At 37.5% G+C, this 14689-nt stretch overlaps 1 protein-coding gene across 2 annotated transcripts in view; it reads right to left on the reverse strand.

Moving 5' to 3' along the window:
* Positions 1-9427: 9427 nt before the first annotated feature.
* stnB (stoned B) overlaps positions 9428-14689 on the reverse strand; it is a 32353-nt gene continuing 27091 nt past the window's right edge. For both annotated transcript variants that reach the window (XM_073976875.1, XM_073976876.1), the window contains 2 exons: positions 10183-10393; positions 9428-10106 (listed from right to left, as the gene is read on the reverse strand). In XM_073976875.1, coding sequence (XP_073832976.1) covers positions 9965-10106; positions 10183-10393 — 353 coding nt within the window. In that variant the 3' untranslated portion in view covers positions 9428-9964. The remainder of the gene's footprint in view (positions 10107-10182; positions 10394-14689) is intronic.

A 14689-nucleotide genomic window follows, 5' to 3' on the forward strand; every position in this document is an offset into this window, starting at 1 on the left:
AGCTGCATTGTTTACCACATGGATTGCTCAGATAAGATCCCCAGATCCCAGATCCCCAGATCAACAAGCCGTTTAAACAGAATTAAATAATTTTTTTAAAGAGGGATTAAGCTTATTTTAGTAAAAAAATAGCATTCTTACAGATGCAGTAGCTAATGTCATAAATAATTATCGTGTGAATGCTATCTCGGAATACATCCCGCAATAAATGCAGCTGAAGACAACTCATTGTAGTTTTAGCTCAACTACGTACTGGATAGAGCAGGCGCCTCAATTTATATTGGGCCAATATTGATGATGACGCACGACACACTGCACCATCTCATCGCCCAAAGCCAAACCAACTAAACAAACTCCAGAATCCACTCAAACTCAAGTCCCCAAGTATGTTTGGAACCGGTTCAGATAATAATGGTTCTTCGAAACTTACATCGAATTCGAAGTTGGACTATAACTCCCTAACAAAAGATCAAACGTTTTGCCTTACGTACAGGTTGAAGCCTTTTCACTTAAAAACTTTAAACTAGATGTCACTGTTCTTATTGCAACATTTTAATTTTTTTCTTAGGAAAGTCCACACTTCCCGAGGTAATGACCCGAAAGTCTAATCGAATTAACTGTTATTTACAATCCTTAACAAACATTGTTAGTGTAGGTCCGCAGTTATTCGTAATGACCATAATTGGCAATATAAAAGCCCTAAAGGCCATATTGAGTTTGTTTCTCTTCTTATTGGCTATATATCTTTCGGCAAAGCCGACTTATAGTACGTTTATATATCACCAGATTTAACAAACCCACTGGGTTTCAAATGTCAATTCCTTGGCGTATACGTCAAATAAATCCTCATTGAGAAGGTTAACCCTGCGAAAGGCTATAATATAAACATGACTTTACACTTTTTTACTTGTTATTTGGTTCGTTGGAAGGATTGCCAGTGTTATGAACAATACCCAGCCGATTTCATCACCTTTGAATGACGCACATTCGTCAATCATGGAAAAGCAGATTGGCAGAGTTCACCGCTTCAGAGAACTGCCCAATCCTTCTGATGTTCTGGTATCCGAAAAGACGTTCCGAGACGTCGTCACTGCCGCAGCGGCTCGCCATATACCTGCTGGTCGAGTACCTGAAGTAAGATCAAACTTCCTAGAAGAGACGACGGGATTAGCAAACGAGCGTGAAGAACTTCGCCGAGCCAACCCCAATGACCCCAGAGTCTGGGAGCTAACAAGTGGTTAAATCATCTGAAGAGTTCCAACAATGGATTCGGTAAATGTGAATTGTGGGCAACGGTTAAGTCGCAAAAGTAAATCGTACATGCCGTTGATTTTGTCGCCCGTAGCAAAGATCCTCGAGGCCTTAGGCTCCCCAGCGTCAGAAATAACTATCCAGTCACCGATCATCAGCATGGATTTCGTAAGCAGCACAGTACGACAAGAGCGCTGCACGCCATCTCCACCCACATTTGTCGAGGACTCAACTAGGATAAGCCGTATCAAAAGCCTTTGAAACTATCAGGCACTCCACGCTGTTTGGGGACATTGAGCGGTCAGCCCTCCAGCCAAGTTTGAAACGTTGGATAATCAATTACATGTGTGGATGCCAGTCGTACATGGAATTAAGGAACTAGGAATTCAAATTCTGTATAGTGAAACATAGAGTTCTCCAAGGTGGGGTAATATCTCCAGAACTGTTTAACATCTATCACTCCTGTATTCCGCCCCTCCAGACGACATGGAGATCGGAACGTATGCGGATGATTGTACGCTCCTAATGTCAGGTATCAACCCTGATGACATATATATTACCGATCTTACCACCATTTTACGCGAGGAATATGCAGATATCCGTGATTAAATCTACGGCCACTCTGTTCATCACATGGGCGGCGCTGTATAGAAGAGAGTTAAATGTCGTGGTCGATGGTGGCAGAATTCCGACCACAAACTGCGATGACAAACCATTGGCTCATGTACGCTCTGGATATTGCAGTCGCCTAATTTTTTTTTTTTTTTTTTTTTTTTTGGGCTAAGCTCGATCACTCCGTGCAAGACATATGTCCGCACCACACACTGCACCTTTTCGACTGCATTGCCAAACCTACTTATCTAACTTCAGTGGACCTGTGGCTACATCCCATCGAAACAGCCACTTTCCTGGAACTGGAGATAGACCCAGAGGCAAATTGAGCAGAAGAAGGAACGCACAAACATACCATAATAAACACTGTTACAACAACAACAATACCCAGAAAAAACCAGTAAGGAAAGCATCAAAGTCGGGCGCGGCCGACTATATAATACCCTACATCACTGTTAATATGTAAAATATATATGGGAGCTAAATCCAAATCAGAACAGATTACGATATAATTTTCTCACATTTATTTGTAGACCAAATTCCGTCACATAGTCCAAATTTCATCAAAATTGGACATATAAAGCGTGTTTCTTGCATCAAATACCTCAAATCGGTCGAAACTATATATGGGAGCTATATCCAAATCTGAACCGATTTCGATATGATTTGGCACAGTTATTTCTAGTCTAAATACCGTTGCACATTCCAAATTTAATTGAAATCGGACGTATATAGCGTGTTTCGTGCACCAAATGTCTTAAATCGGGCGAAAATATATATGGGGGCTATATCCAAATCTGAACCGATTTCTATATAATTTGGCACACTTATTTCTAGATTAAATTCCTTCGCTTATTCCACATTTCATTGAAATCGGACATATATAGCGTGTTTCGTGCACCAAATGCCTTAAATCGGGCGAAGATATGTATATATGGGGGCTATATCCAAATCTGAACCGATTTTTATCAAAATAAATACCGTTCGTCCTTTGGCCAAAAAACTATCTTCCCCAATTTTTAAACGAATCGGACAATAAATGCGACCTGTACTTTGTTTACAAAAATACATGGACAGACGGACATGCGTAAATCGACTCAGAAAGTGATTCTATGTATATCCCTAAAAGGAACTAAGGGTCTATCTCGCTCCTTTTGCATGTTACAAACTAATGTACAAAGACAGAATACCCCTTACCACAAGGTGGTGTAGGGTATACAAATTGGGAGACACGTGAGCCGATTGCCCAAACACAAAAGTGCGGGGTTGTATACAAACGAGTCTATTCAAGTTGATCTGGCATTAAACGTTCAGTGGATTCAGAATCCACTTTGGATTCTGGACACTTAAAAACATATAACGAAAATATAGAACTATACTTTGGACTTATTTTAAGCAAATATCATTTCAACGTATCGGCTTTTCACAGAATGTCAAAACTTCGATAAGAAACTAAATTGAGGAAAACTATATGGAAAATCTATATATATAAAAAAGGATGATGTTAGTTACTACGCTTATAACTCAAGAACGGCTGAACAGATTTTGACAATTCGCACCAATTCGGAATTGTCTCATGGCAGAAAAGGATAAAACCTAAAAAAATCGCGAAAATGTGCGAAAAATTTGCAAAAATATTTTTTTAATAAAGTCAATTTTTTCACAAATTTCTATCGAGCTTCGCGTTTGGAGTAAATCTTGGCACTCATTTGGACAGTTTTTGGTGAAAATTTTATTTGCACCTACTGTGAGGGTTCATTGTACGCCTCTGTTTTGTCAATTTTTGAAAGTTGTATAGAATTTTTTATTCACAATCAAATCGATTTTCATTTATTTTCAAGCGTCTTTTTAGGAAATTAACAGCGAAAAATGGTTAAAAGGGCTTAGTTTAGAGTTTGTAAAGATTAGTGGTGGTTTCGGTCAGATACCGATTGAAAAGACTAAGATGATAATGCCAAAAGTGGTTTTCACAGTTTTACTTTTAAACCGTAGGTAAAAACATCTTCGAAAGATAAACTTCCGATGTATGCGGTATAATATTTAAGCTGTACCAGATATATTTTGATACTGTTTAGATTCTGTCATGATACAAAAAAAGAAAATGATGACCCCACTGTAAAAGGAGTATGAATTCAATCAATTTAGTTCCCGAAGAGCTGGAAGGCAATTACAAACGGCCAAATACATACATACAAACATGCATATCGTCACCATAAATTCCCGAAGACGTAACCGACATGAAGATCGAACTTCGTCTTTTGACGTAATCTGATACATAAAGCTAAAATACATGCTCTGGCAAGCTTCTACGTTCAAAAACAACGATCCTATTCAAGAAATGGCATTTCGGAAAATGGGATAATATTGCAGATTTTGTTGTAATGGAGGATCTCAAAACTAAGCAATTCAGCGGTTTTGGTTTCACTACTTATTTCCCTTCGTATATGATCGATAATATCCCATATACTCGCCTTCATAAGATTAATATTCCGTAAAACAGTTTTTAATTTTATAACGTTTTTTCTTCTCCTGTAAATGTTGGTTTTTTGGGTTACGTCTTCGGGCATTTATGGTGACAATATGTACATTGGTACTGTTGGTACACGGTATGTATGTCAGAAAACGGAGGTACTGGAGATTTTTTTGGTCGAATTATCTGACAAATATTCTTTATGGGCGACATAAGTAGGTAAATACTTATTAATCGTTAATTAGTTTGTGATATTAATTTTACTATGTTGTTTACGTCGAAATTAAATATAGTGTGACCAAGTAATCGACAACAGTCACGTGTTAGTGTGGCAAGACTTCAAGCATCCGAAACACACAAAGAACGGCAACTAATAGAATAGCTCTGTCCATGTTACCAGAGCATCTAATACCGAATTTGCAGTGCAAGTAGAATTCGGGAGATCACATTAAATAGAGAAGTCAGAAAAAATAAGTAAAACAGAGTTAATTTCGGTAAGGAAACTTATATGGGACTATATCAAAGTGAAAGCGGGAGGTACAGTTATATAGGGGGCTATACCTAGACCTAGACCTGGACCTATGTTGACAGTTTTTGGTGGGGATATTTTGTGATTATTAGAAACCTCAACGGTCAAGTTACAGATAGTTCGATCAAAAATTTTAGCTAAAATACTCAAAAATCGAGAGGTACCGCTATATGGGGGCTATACCAAAACATGGACCATGACTGTTTTTAGTGGATATACTTTGGGAACCACTGGTGGAGATGTTTTGTGATTACTAGGAACCTCAACTGTCAAATTACAGGTAGTTTGGTTAAAAATTTTAGCTAATATCCTCAAAATACCGATAATCGGGAGGTACCGTTATGTGCAGCCTATACCAAAACATGGACCTATGTTGACGGTTTTTGGTGGAGATGTTTTGTGACCACTGGGAACCCCAAACGTGAAATTACAGGTAGTTCGGTCAAAAAATGTAGTTAAAATCCCCAACAAAAAACCGTAAATTGGGAGGTAGCGTTATATGGGGCTATACTAAAAAGTGTTCCGATATAACCCATCTTGGAACTTGACCTGCCTATGGAAAAAATAAGCTGGGTTGCAAAAATATAGCGCTCTAGATCAATTATTGCGAACGCTAGAGTGATTATAACAGACGGACAGACAAACAGACGGTCATGGCTAGATCGTCTTTGAATTTTATCCTGATCAAGAATATATGTGCAAATTATTAGTTCGATGTGTTACAAACAGAAAAACAAACTAAATATACCCTCCATACTATGGTGGAGGGTATAAAACAGACGAAGGTGGTTACCTAATAACGATCGAATCAAAATGGGTAAATAGGTTAAAATGGGTTAATTGATTAAAACGCAAATTTAAATAAGCACTATTTTAAGCATTAAATTCAAATTCATATTCAATTGCTTGATTGAAATATCGTGTTCAGTGGTGGAAACAAGAATTGCAGAAAACCATCGATTATGAAACGAGTAGGGCGTTATATTAGTTTGCTTCAACTGCGCTACCAAATATTTTTATTTACATCGCAAAACGTGTTATTTGCTTAAAAAATATATCTTAGTCCCGATTTAGAGTTACCTAATTTTTTTCGCGGCAATTGTCAGTTTATAGAAGAGAGAGTCGAGTAAAATAGAAACACTTTGCCTCTCAGTACCTTCTCTCTTCGTCAAACTGACAATTGTCTAATGTGCATCTGCTTCAAAGATCGTCCTAAACAGTTCAAAACAAAGAAATATTTGCCATTGAACAATGTTATAGCAATAATAGTATTATAGGTTTGAACCAAAGCCATAATGTTCTGTACCTAACAAACTGCGAGACGAAGTTCGCCGGGTCCCCTAGTGTGATATAAATTGAAGAAATTAAAAATTGCTGGATCCAAATGCACAGTGGTGGCATTTACATGGGAAGGTATGACAAAAATACTTCTTGATAATATATCATACTGAAATTTCTATCAATGGGTCCTAGTGGCCTAAGAATATACTAAAAAAAATATTGTAGTCCTAGGTCCAAGTTTTCGCGTAGTTCCCATGTAACGAATCATCCTGTATTGAAGTATTTTACAATTACCATCGCATCGTTCAATTGAATTTGCTATAAACCGGTGCCAGGAGTTCTTATTGCATAAGAGAAAAATGTTCAATATTGGTCCGTGATTTGGTATACTCATAAATGATTTATATCTCGACTTACATGTTAAGCAAACCCAATGTGTTTTAATAATGGACTCAGAGTTCTGAAAACCCACTTTTGATCACAGCCTCCATAGGGTTAACATCCATTTACATTATAAGGTTTAATCACCTTTTTCTACAGAATTACCACGTTTTAGCGTGTTGCAACATTAGGGTGTCCCACATAAGAAAAAATATTTATTAATGTGTATACCCCCAAAACCTTTTATTATACCATGTCCGTATAATACCATGTCCGTCCGTCTGTTGAAATCAAGATACAGCTCGAAATTTTAAAGAAAGAGAATCAACATTTGGTACAGAAGTTTTTATTACTTGCAGGATGGTTGGTATTGAAAATGGGATATATCGGTCCACGTTTTGATATAGCCCCCATAGAACGGTACCTCTCGTTTTTCGGTATTTTTAAGGTTTTAGCTTCATATCCTACCAAAATGGCTGAAATTTGGTACGTAGTCTTCTTTAGGGGTATAAAACTTTCCCCCAGAATGTTTTCGGTATCGATCCACACCTTCATATAGCCCCCATAGAACGGTACCTCCGGATTTTCGGTATTTTAAAGGTTTTAGCTTCATTATCACACCGAAATGGCTGAAATTTGGTACTAAGTCGACGTTGGTGGTATAAAACTTTTCCCCAGAACTTTGTCGGTATCGGTCCATGCCTTCATATAGCCCCCATAGAACGGTACCTCCCGATTTTCAGTATTTTGAACGTTGTGGCCTCAATATTCCACCGAAATGGCTGAAATTTGGTATTAAGACTTCCTTGTGGAGTACTCAAACTTCCCCTTTAAAGTTGTCCGTATAGGTCCAAGCCTTCATATAGCCCTCGTGGAAAAGCACCTCCCGATTTTTTGTATTTTGAGGATTGTGGCTTCAATATTCCACCAAAATGGTAAAAATTTGGTATTTAGTCGTCAATGTGATATAAACCTGTTCGCCAGAAATTTGTCTGTACAGGTCCACGATTTCATATTGCCCCATTTCTGACTAAAATTCGTCGAAATAGGTCCACGTTTCGATATAGCCCCCATAGAACGGTACGTCCCGATTTTCGTAATACTGAAGATTGTGACGTCAATATCCAACCGAAATGGCTGAAATTCGTTATTTCGTCTTCCAAGAGTTATAAAATATTCCAGAAGAGTACTATCAGTATAGGTCCACGTCTTCCTATATCCCCATAGAAGCGTAGTTCTTGATTTTCAGTATTTTTTAAGTTTTAGCTACATTCTCTTTCCGAAATATAGGAAATTTGGTATTTAGTCTTCTTTGAGCCTAAAAACTTTCCGTCAGAAATTTGTCGGTATAGATCGACGTTTTAAAAAAAAGCCCATAGAATGGTGCCTCACATTGTTTTATCGAAATTGCTGAAATTTAGTATTAAGTCTTCTTCATACACGAAAGGGAACTAATTATTCCATTTTACTTTAAAACAATTTGTGGTGGAGGGTATAACAAGTTCGGCCCGGCCGAACTTAACGTCCTTCTTACTTGTTTTTCTTTCACGAGTTTTCAGTGCGGTTCCAAGTTATCATGATAAAAAAAACACTAATAGTACAGAAAAACATTGACCATAAATGTAAGAAAGGATAATCAAATTACCTAAAAATATTCAAAAAAAAATTTATAAATTCAGCACATATAAATAGAGTTAAATTTTCGGCCATAATTGCCAAAACCGCAAATGTCCGCAAAAAGTCTAAACAGTTTTGAAATCTACAGACCCTTGGCTTTCATTAGGTACTAGTGGCGATTTTTGCATATGCTTGGAAAGTAACTAAAACATTAAGGAAATCCGCACATATATATTAAATTTTTTCATTTTGACCAATATTATAAACAAAATATGGGGCAACCCTTGAAATTTAGAGGAATATAAGTAGAGAAACGAAGCTTAGACAATCTACTAACATATTAAACATAAGTTAAGGCGTGAATAATAATGCTTTGTTTCAGAAACTCGCGTTTAATATAACTTGTTTTCTCATTTTTAAATACATATTTTTCTCCAAAATTGGTCACGTTTGTAAGGCTTTTTATCCTTAGGAACCACGGAAAATGGAAAGACAAAGTTTAGATTCGAAAAGTTTGGAATGTTTTGAAGCGATTTGTATCTTTTGTCGTTGGGCGCATTCACTGTGAGAAGGTCTATTCTGTGTTCGGCTGTAGGAATATTCTTTCATCCTATGTAAGAAAAAGCTCAAAGAAATACGAAAGATGCCTTCTTGTTAATAATACTTCTTCTAGTGTGATTTATTAATACTTCACTTATTCTTTCTATTAGATGTGTGTGTGTGTGATTGATGTATGTATGTATGTATTATTTTGTAACAGTAAGTTATGCTTGTCTGTAGGCCTAATGTGTATATGTCATATAAGTATTTTGTATGTATGTATATGTTTTCCGTATGTTGCATTGTGACATACATAAATCTCTAAATAATGTTATTGTCAACTAAGTAAGAGTATGTGTATGTTTTTGCCTTATGTATGTAAATATGTTAATATATATGTTTGTATAATAAATATTATCTATAAGGAGTCTGAACAAGTTAGTTTTTCTTTTTCACCTAAATAAAATATATGTATGTACGTAATTGTTATAATGAACAATGAAAATAAAATAAAAATATTTAATTCATATGCCTTTGTGAACATGTTGTTGGTATATTTGCTTTGCTTTTCGTATATTAAGAATTTATTGAGGAGAAAGTTTTAGATTTATGGGTTATTATATATCTGAATTTTTATTTTTATTTATTTCGTCATTTTTTTAAACATTTAACAATTATTCTTTAATTTATTTCTTTATTTCTTCTTGGAACTTTAGTTTGTTTACTGTTTACGTTTGTTTGTTTGGTTTCTTTTAAATAATAGTGTTTAAGCTTAATTTATAGAGATTATTATAGCAGTTATATTATTTCTCTTATTTAATATTTTTTTTGGTAATGATTTGTTATATGATTTCTTTATTTGAGTATCAGTATATATGTATGTATGTTTGTTTGGTATGTATATATAAATATCAGTGGATTTGAGAATAGTGGTTTTATTTTTTATACCGGAACAAATGTAGTTAAGCTAAAAAACATTGAATTGAAACAAATGTTTATCAGTGAAAGATACCGTTACGAAGAAATCTTGAAGGGGATAGGTACTTTCATCTTTAACACCAAAGTTACAGCAAGATCCCTCATTGTCAACATTTGTTTATAATCGATGACTTATAACTCAACTACATTAATCCTCTTTTTCATTTATTTTCCTAATAAATAACTTTTTTGGGTAAGCAACAAAATACTGTATGTGTTGTTTTTTTTTTCTTTTTGTTTTCATTGTGTTCCATAAAACTTTTCAGTTTTGTTTTTTTTTCAAATTAATAGTTATTCACCTAAATCTAATTTGAATCCGAATCTGAGTCACTTGGCGGCGGTACTGGTGATGCTGCAGGTTTTTCTGGTTCTGGTTCTTCACGTATGGGCCGCGTTGCAGCCAAATAGGCATTTGTCGATTCACCATGTGTAGTTTCAATACCCACTCTGTATTTGAACAAAATGAAATGGAAATTAATGCAATTTGGAATCGTTTTTCTTTTTGTTAGCTCCATTAACTTACTTGTATTCATGTCTGGCCAAATACCGCACATATTTCTCTGGTGGTTCATCTGAATCCGATTCTTGTACACTAACAGATCGTATTGTGGTATGCGATACTTGTGTTGCCGGCATTGTAAACTCCACAAAGGCATATGGAGCCAATTCACTGGGTATTTGATCATATGACGTCAGTGCCATGCGACATACCAATTGATGTGTAGTATAGGCACCTAGAAAAAAAGAAATATATATAATAAAGATATTAGCTCACTAATAAAGATATTAGCTAACTCAAAAGAAAAACGACCAAAATCTAAGGACAAAAAAGTACGAAGAGTCGCATTGCAAACGTACAAAGAAAATTAAAAAGTGCTCCGGCGTTTTTTTTTTTATATTTCTCTTCTGTGAACATTGTAGTTTCAGAATCCGCAAAAACTTCCCAGGTGTAAGCACCTTCCATTTATACTTGTTTCAAGAGCACCGTGTCCTATGAACAGAATCTAAATTTTGAAAACAAATACCATCGTAAGTGACAAAATACGTTCTGAAACTATTTGGGCTGGTATTTTGATATAAGTATGGAGAATAACTCTAGTGCGGGGGTTAATTGAGCACTGGACCTTCATATTTGGATATTTTTGGTCCATACTTCAGGATATATTGGGTTCCTCTGGCAACAGCAACAACAAATATAATGGTGTAATCAGGATCATATAGAGCTTTTGGGTTATTATGTCAGGAAGCATGGATTTACCCACGAAAAAAATATATATGTATCTATAATCAGAATCACAACGACTACCTTCGAAGAATGTTAAACTTTCGTGAGAAAGGTAAAAGTTTACGTGTTACAATGTTTGATCCAAATCGGTGGAACTATTCGAAAGTTATCGTGCGTACTAGCCAGCTAGTCAGGCGGAGAGACAAGGCTATACGGTTTCGTGCAAACATACTTGGGGTCAAAAACTATTATTTCGATGAGGTACCTTTTTGATCGTATCACAGAGAGTGTGTAACAAATAAAAAAGTATCAGTCGGCTTTGTCGACAGAGATATACACTCAGGCTATGTGAATTGCAAATTTCATCTATGGACAGATCAAATATATTTAGGGTGTTTTCAAAATTTTGTTGCTCTTTTTATACTCTCAGCATTTTATGCATCTTTATTTCAGTGTATATTATAATTTACAATTCATTAATCCCGCGAAGCTTTTGGCTTGTCTGCAGGATGCTTCATCAAAATAATGGTTTTAGACCCCAAGTATGTTTGGACGAAATCCGTTTCAGACAATTTGGAGTCGACTTAGCAATGTCCGTCCGTCTGTCTGTCTGGTGCGCACGATAAATCTCGAACGGATGAGCCGATTTAGTCTAAAATTTGGCTTTCGTAATATTTTGTCCAAACTTAGCTTAAGTTCAAAGATGGGCCATATCGGCCCACTCCTTCGGGTACCTCCCCAACATAAGTTCGAAAATGTTCGGAAAATTTGTGCGCATGATAACTCTTGAAGAGAGCAACCGATTTGGTACATACTTTGCACACCATGATGAGGTTCTAATATGGACTCAATCGGTCCACTCCTTACGGTACCTCCGACACAAATTTTCGGAAAAGTTCAGTTTAGGACCTGCTCTTGGATCGTTTTGATTTTTGTTGTAGCTACTTGTATTCACTGCCACCATTAAGAAGGAACAAGTTTCATCAGGGGCATATCCATACTTCCTAAGAAAATAGCCAGAAAGTTGTAAAAATCTCCTATGGCACAATGTTTAGTGATTGGAGCGCATGATAACCCCACAAAGGTTCAATATTTTTGTTAAGCGCAGTTTAGGATCTTTTCGAAGCACCTTTGGAAATTTATACCGATGCTATTCTTTGTGGTCCTGTTTAAGCGGTTTTATGTTGTTCGTGGGCAAACTCATGCTTCCTGGCATCGTGGACCAAATCCAACTGAAATGGCTAGTGAGCACAAAATCTATAAAAAGGAATGAATCCCAAAATAAGATTCACTTCCAAAATGGACTATGTCGGTCCATTCCTTCAAGTCCAGCTTCCAAAACTTTTGGACCATTATGCCAGGAAGCATGAATTTGTCCACGGAAAACACGATATCGCTGTAAACAGGACCACAACGAACGACATCGGTATACATTTCCAAAGGATCTTCTAACAGACCCTAAACTCCACTTAGACACAAATGTTGAAATTTTGTGGGGGAGGTACCCTAAAGGATAGGACCAATATGGACCACTTTAGAAGTTAAACTAGACAAGTTAGACAAAATATTAGGAGATCCAAAGTTTGTTGTTGTTGTAACAGTGTTTTTATTATGTTTATTTGTTCGTTCCTCTGTTCAATCTGGCTCTGGGTCTATCTCCAGTTCCAGAAAAGTGGCTGCTTCGATGGGATGTAGCCACAGATCCACTGGAGTTAGATGGGTTGGTTTGGCGGGGCAGTTAAAAAGGTGTTGTGTGTCGTGCGGGCCCATGCCGCATACTGGGCATATGTCTTGCACGGCGCGATCGATTTCCGCCCAATACGAGTTTAGGCGGCTGCAATATCCCGAGCGTAGTTGAGCCAAAACTACTCTGGTTTGTCGTGGCAGCTGACGCTCCTCGTGCGAGTTATGACACATACGACGAAGCTCATCCCGTCGCCTCTGCTGGGAAATTTGGTCTTACTTCGGGTATTCGACCAGCAGCGATATGGCGAGCGGCTGCAGCAGTGATGATGTCCCGGAACGTCATTTCCGCTACCCGAACATCAGAAGGCAGCGGGTTCTTTCGTACCGGTTTGACCCGGAACAACACAAAACCAATGTTCCCGCCAGCGGCTGCCACCTCAGTGTGTACATGTACATGTTCGTATCCAAAGTTTGGACCAAATCGGTTGCCTGTTCGTGCATACGAGGGCTGAACGATAACTATCTGGCCAAATAATGAAAACGCGAATATTTACCATCAAATGCGGTTTTGTTGTTTTCTTAAGTAGTCTCCACCATTATTTATACACTTTTTCGTGCGCTCAAACCTATTGGCGAAACACCTTTCCACTCGGATTGAGACGCCTCCAAAACATGGTGTTTGAACGCTTTTACAGCACCTTCAGGCTACAAAATCGTTGACCCCGCATTTTTTCTTGATGTGCTGGAATCAAATGAAGTCATTGGATCCACAGTCAGGGTGTACGGCGGATGACCCATCAGTTCCACGTTTTGTCCGGTCGAACAGGCGCTGGTTTGAATCGACGTGTGAGAGCTCGCATTGTCATGATGCAGAACGATTCGTGTTCTCTTGTTCGTTTTTCGAATTTCTCAGGAGACTTCAGGCAAACAAATTAACCGTCCTACATTTCTCAAGCTGTATAGTCGCCACACGGTCAGTTTCGCCAAAGAAACAGGCGACTTTTTGCTTCGAAGTGCTTCTTACATGAACAACTTTCGTTGGATTTGGCTAGTTTTCGAAGACCCAGATGGCCGATTCCTGCTTTGTTTCGGGCTACTAAGCATAGTTCCTAGATTCGTCGTCTCTGACGATCTTACAAACGTCGTTCGAAGCACCGCGAGCGAATTTATGCACAATTTCTTTGAGACAATCCAGAAGAGCCTTATTTCAGCGATTGTTCAATTTTGCTGCATCTGACGAAAAAATCCATTTTAGTGGCCAGGTGTTTATGCAATATCAAATATTAGTTTGTGGAGGAAATGCCGAAAAATGCCTCTACCTCACGGTATATAACGAGGCGATATCGCATTATCCGTTCATGCACGGCATATTTCTTTTCTGGCACAACGGTAGATTTTGGGCGACCCTGACGACCTTTGTTTTTTGGCGAGGGCCGGTCATGTTTGAATACATTAAACCAGTTTTTCATAGTCCTATAGTTCGATCCTTTATCGACATAAAAAGATTTAATTTGATCGATGCATTCTTGTCGTGATTATCCACGTCGTGGACGAAAATGTTTACGAGTAAATTCCAATTTTGCAAAGTGATTTTTTAACTCACTGTAAACAAAACATCACATGGTCATACGACAGACTGTCCTGAGTACGTCAAGTCTAACAACTGCGAGACTTTCCAAAGAAATTTTCAAATGGCGCCTGGCAACACGCGGTGTTGCCTAGGCCAGATAGTTTTCTTGCAGCCCTCGTACCATTTTAGTGACATTTTTTAAATATTGGGAAAAATTACAGGAAGTTGTGGACCGGTATTGCCCATCTTCGAGCTGAAACTATGTTTTGACAAAATTTGACGAAGGCCAAATTTTGGACCAAATCGGTTGATCAGTTCGAGAGTTATCGTGCTCCCCAGCCACTACATATGGTGCCATAGGAGGTTTTCACACCTTTCGGGGTGTTTTCTCAAGAAGTAAGGAGTTGACCCTGAAAAAAAAATCTTTTACCGTCGTTATTGAGGCATCGAATGCAAGTTTTTTCAGCAAAAATCTAAGTGATTCGAGAGCAGGTCTTAAAGCGAACTTTTCTGAAATTTTGTGTGGGAGGAACCCAAAGGAGTGGACAA

The sequence above is a fragment of the Musca autumnalis genome, unplaced genomic scaffold, assembly GCF_047663935.1.
Source record: "Musca autumnalis isolate F117 unplaced genomic scaffold, ASM4766393v1 scaffold_3, whole genome shotgun sequence".
Taxonomy (NCBI): domain Eukaryota; kingdom Metazoa; phylum Arthropoda; class Insecta; order Diptera; family Muscidae; genus Musca; species Musca autumnalis.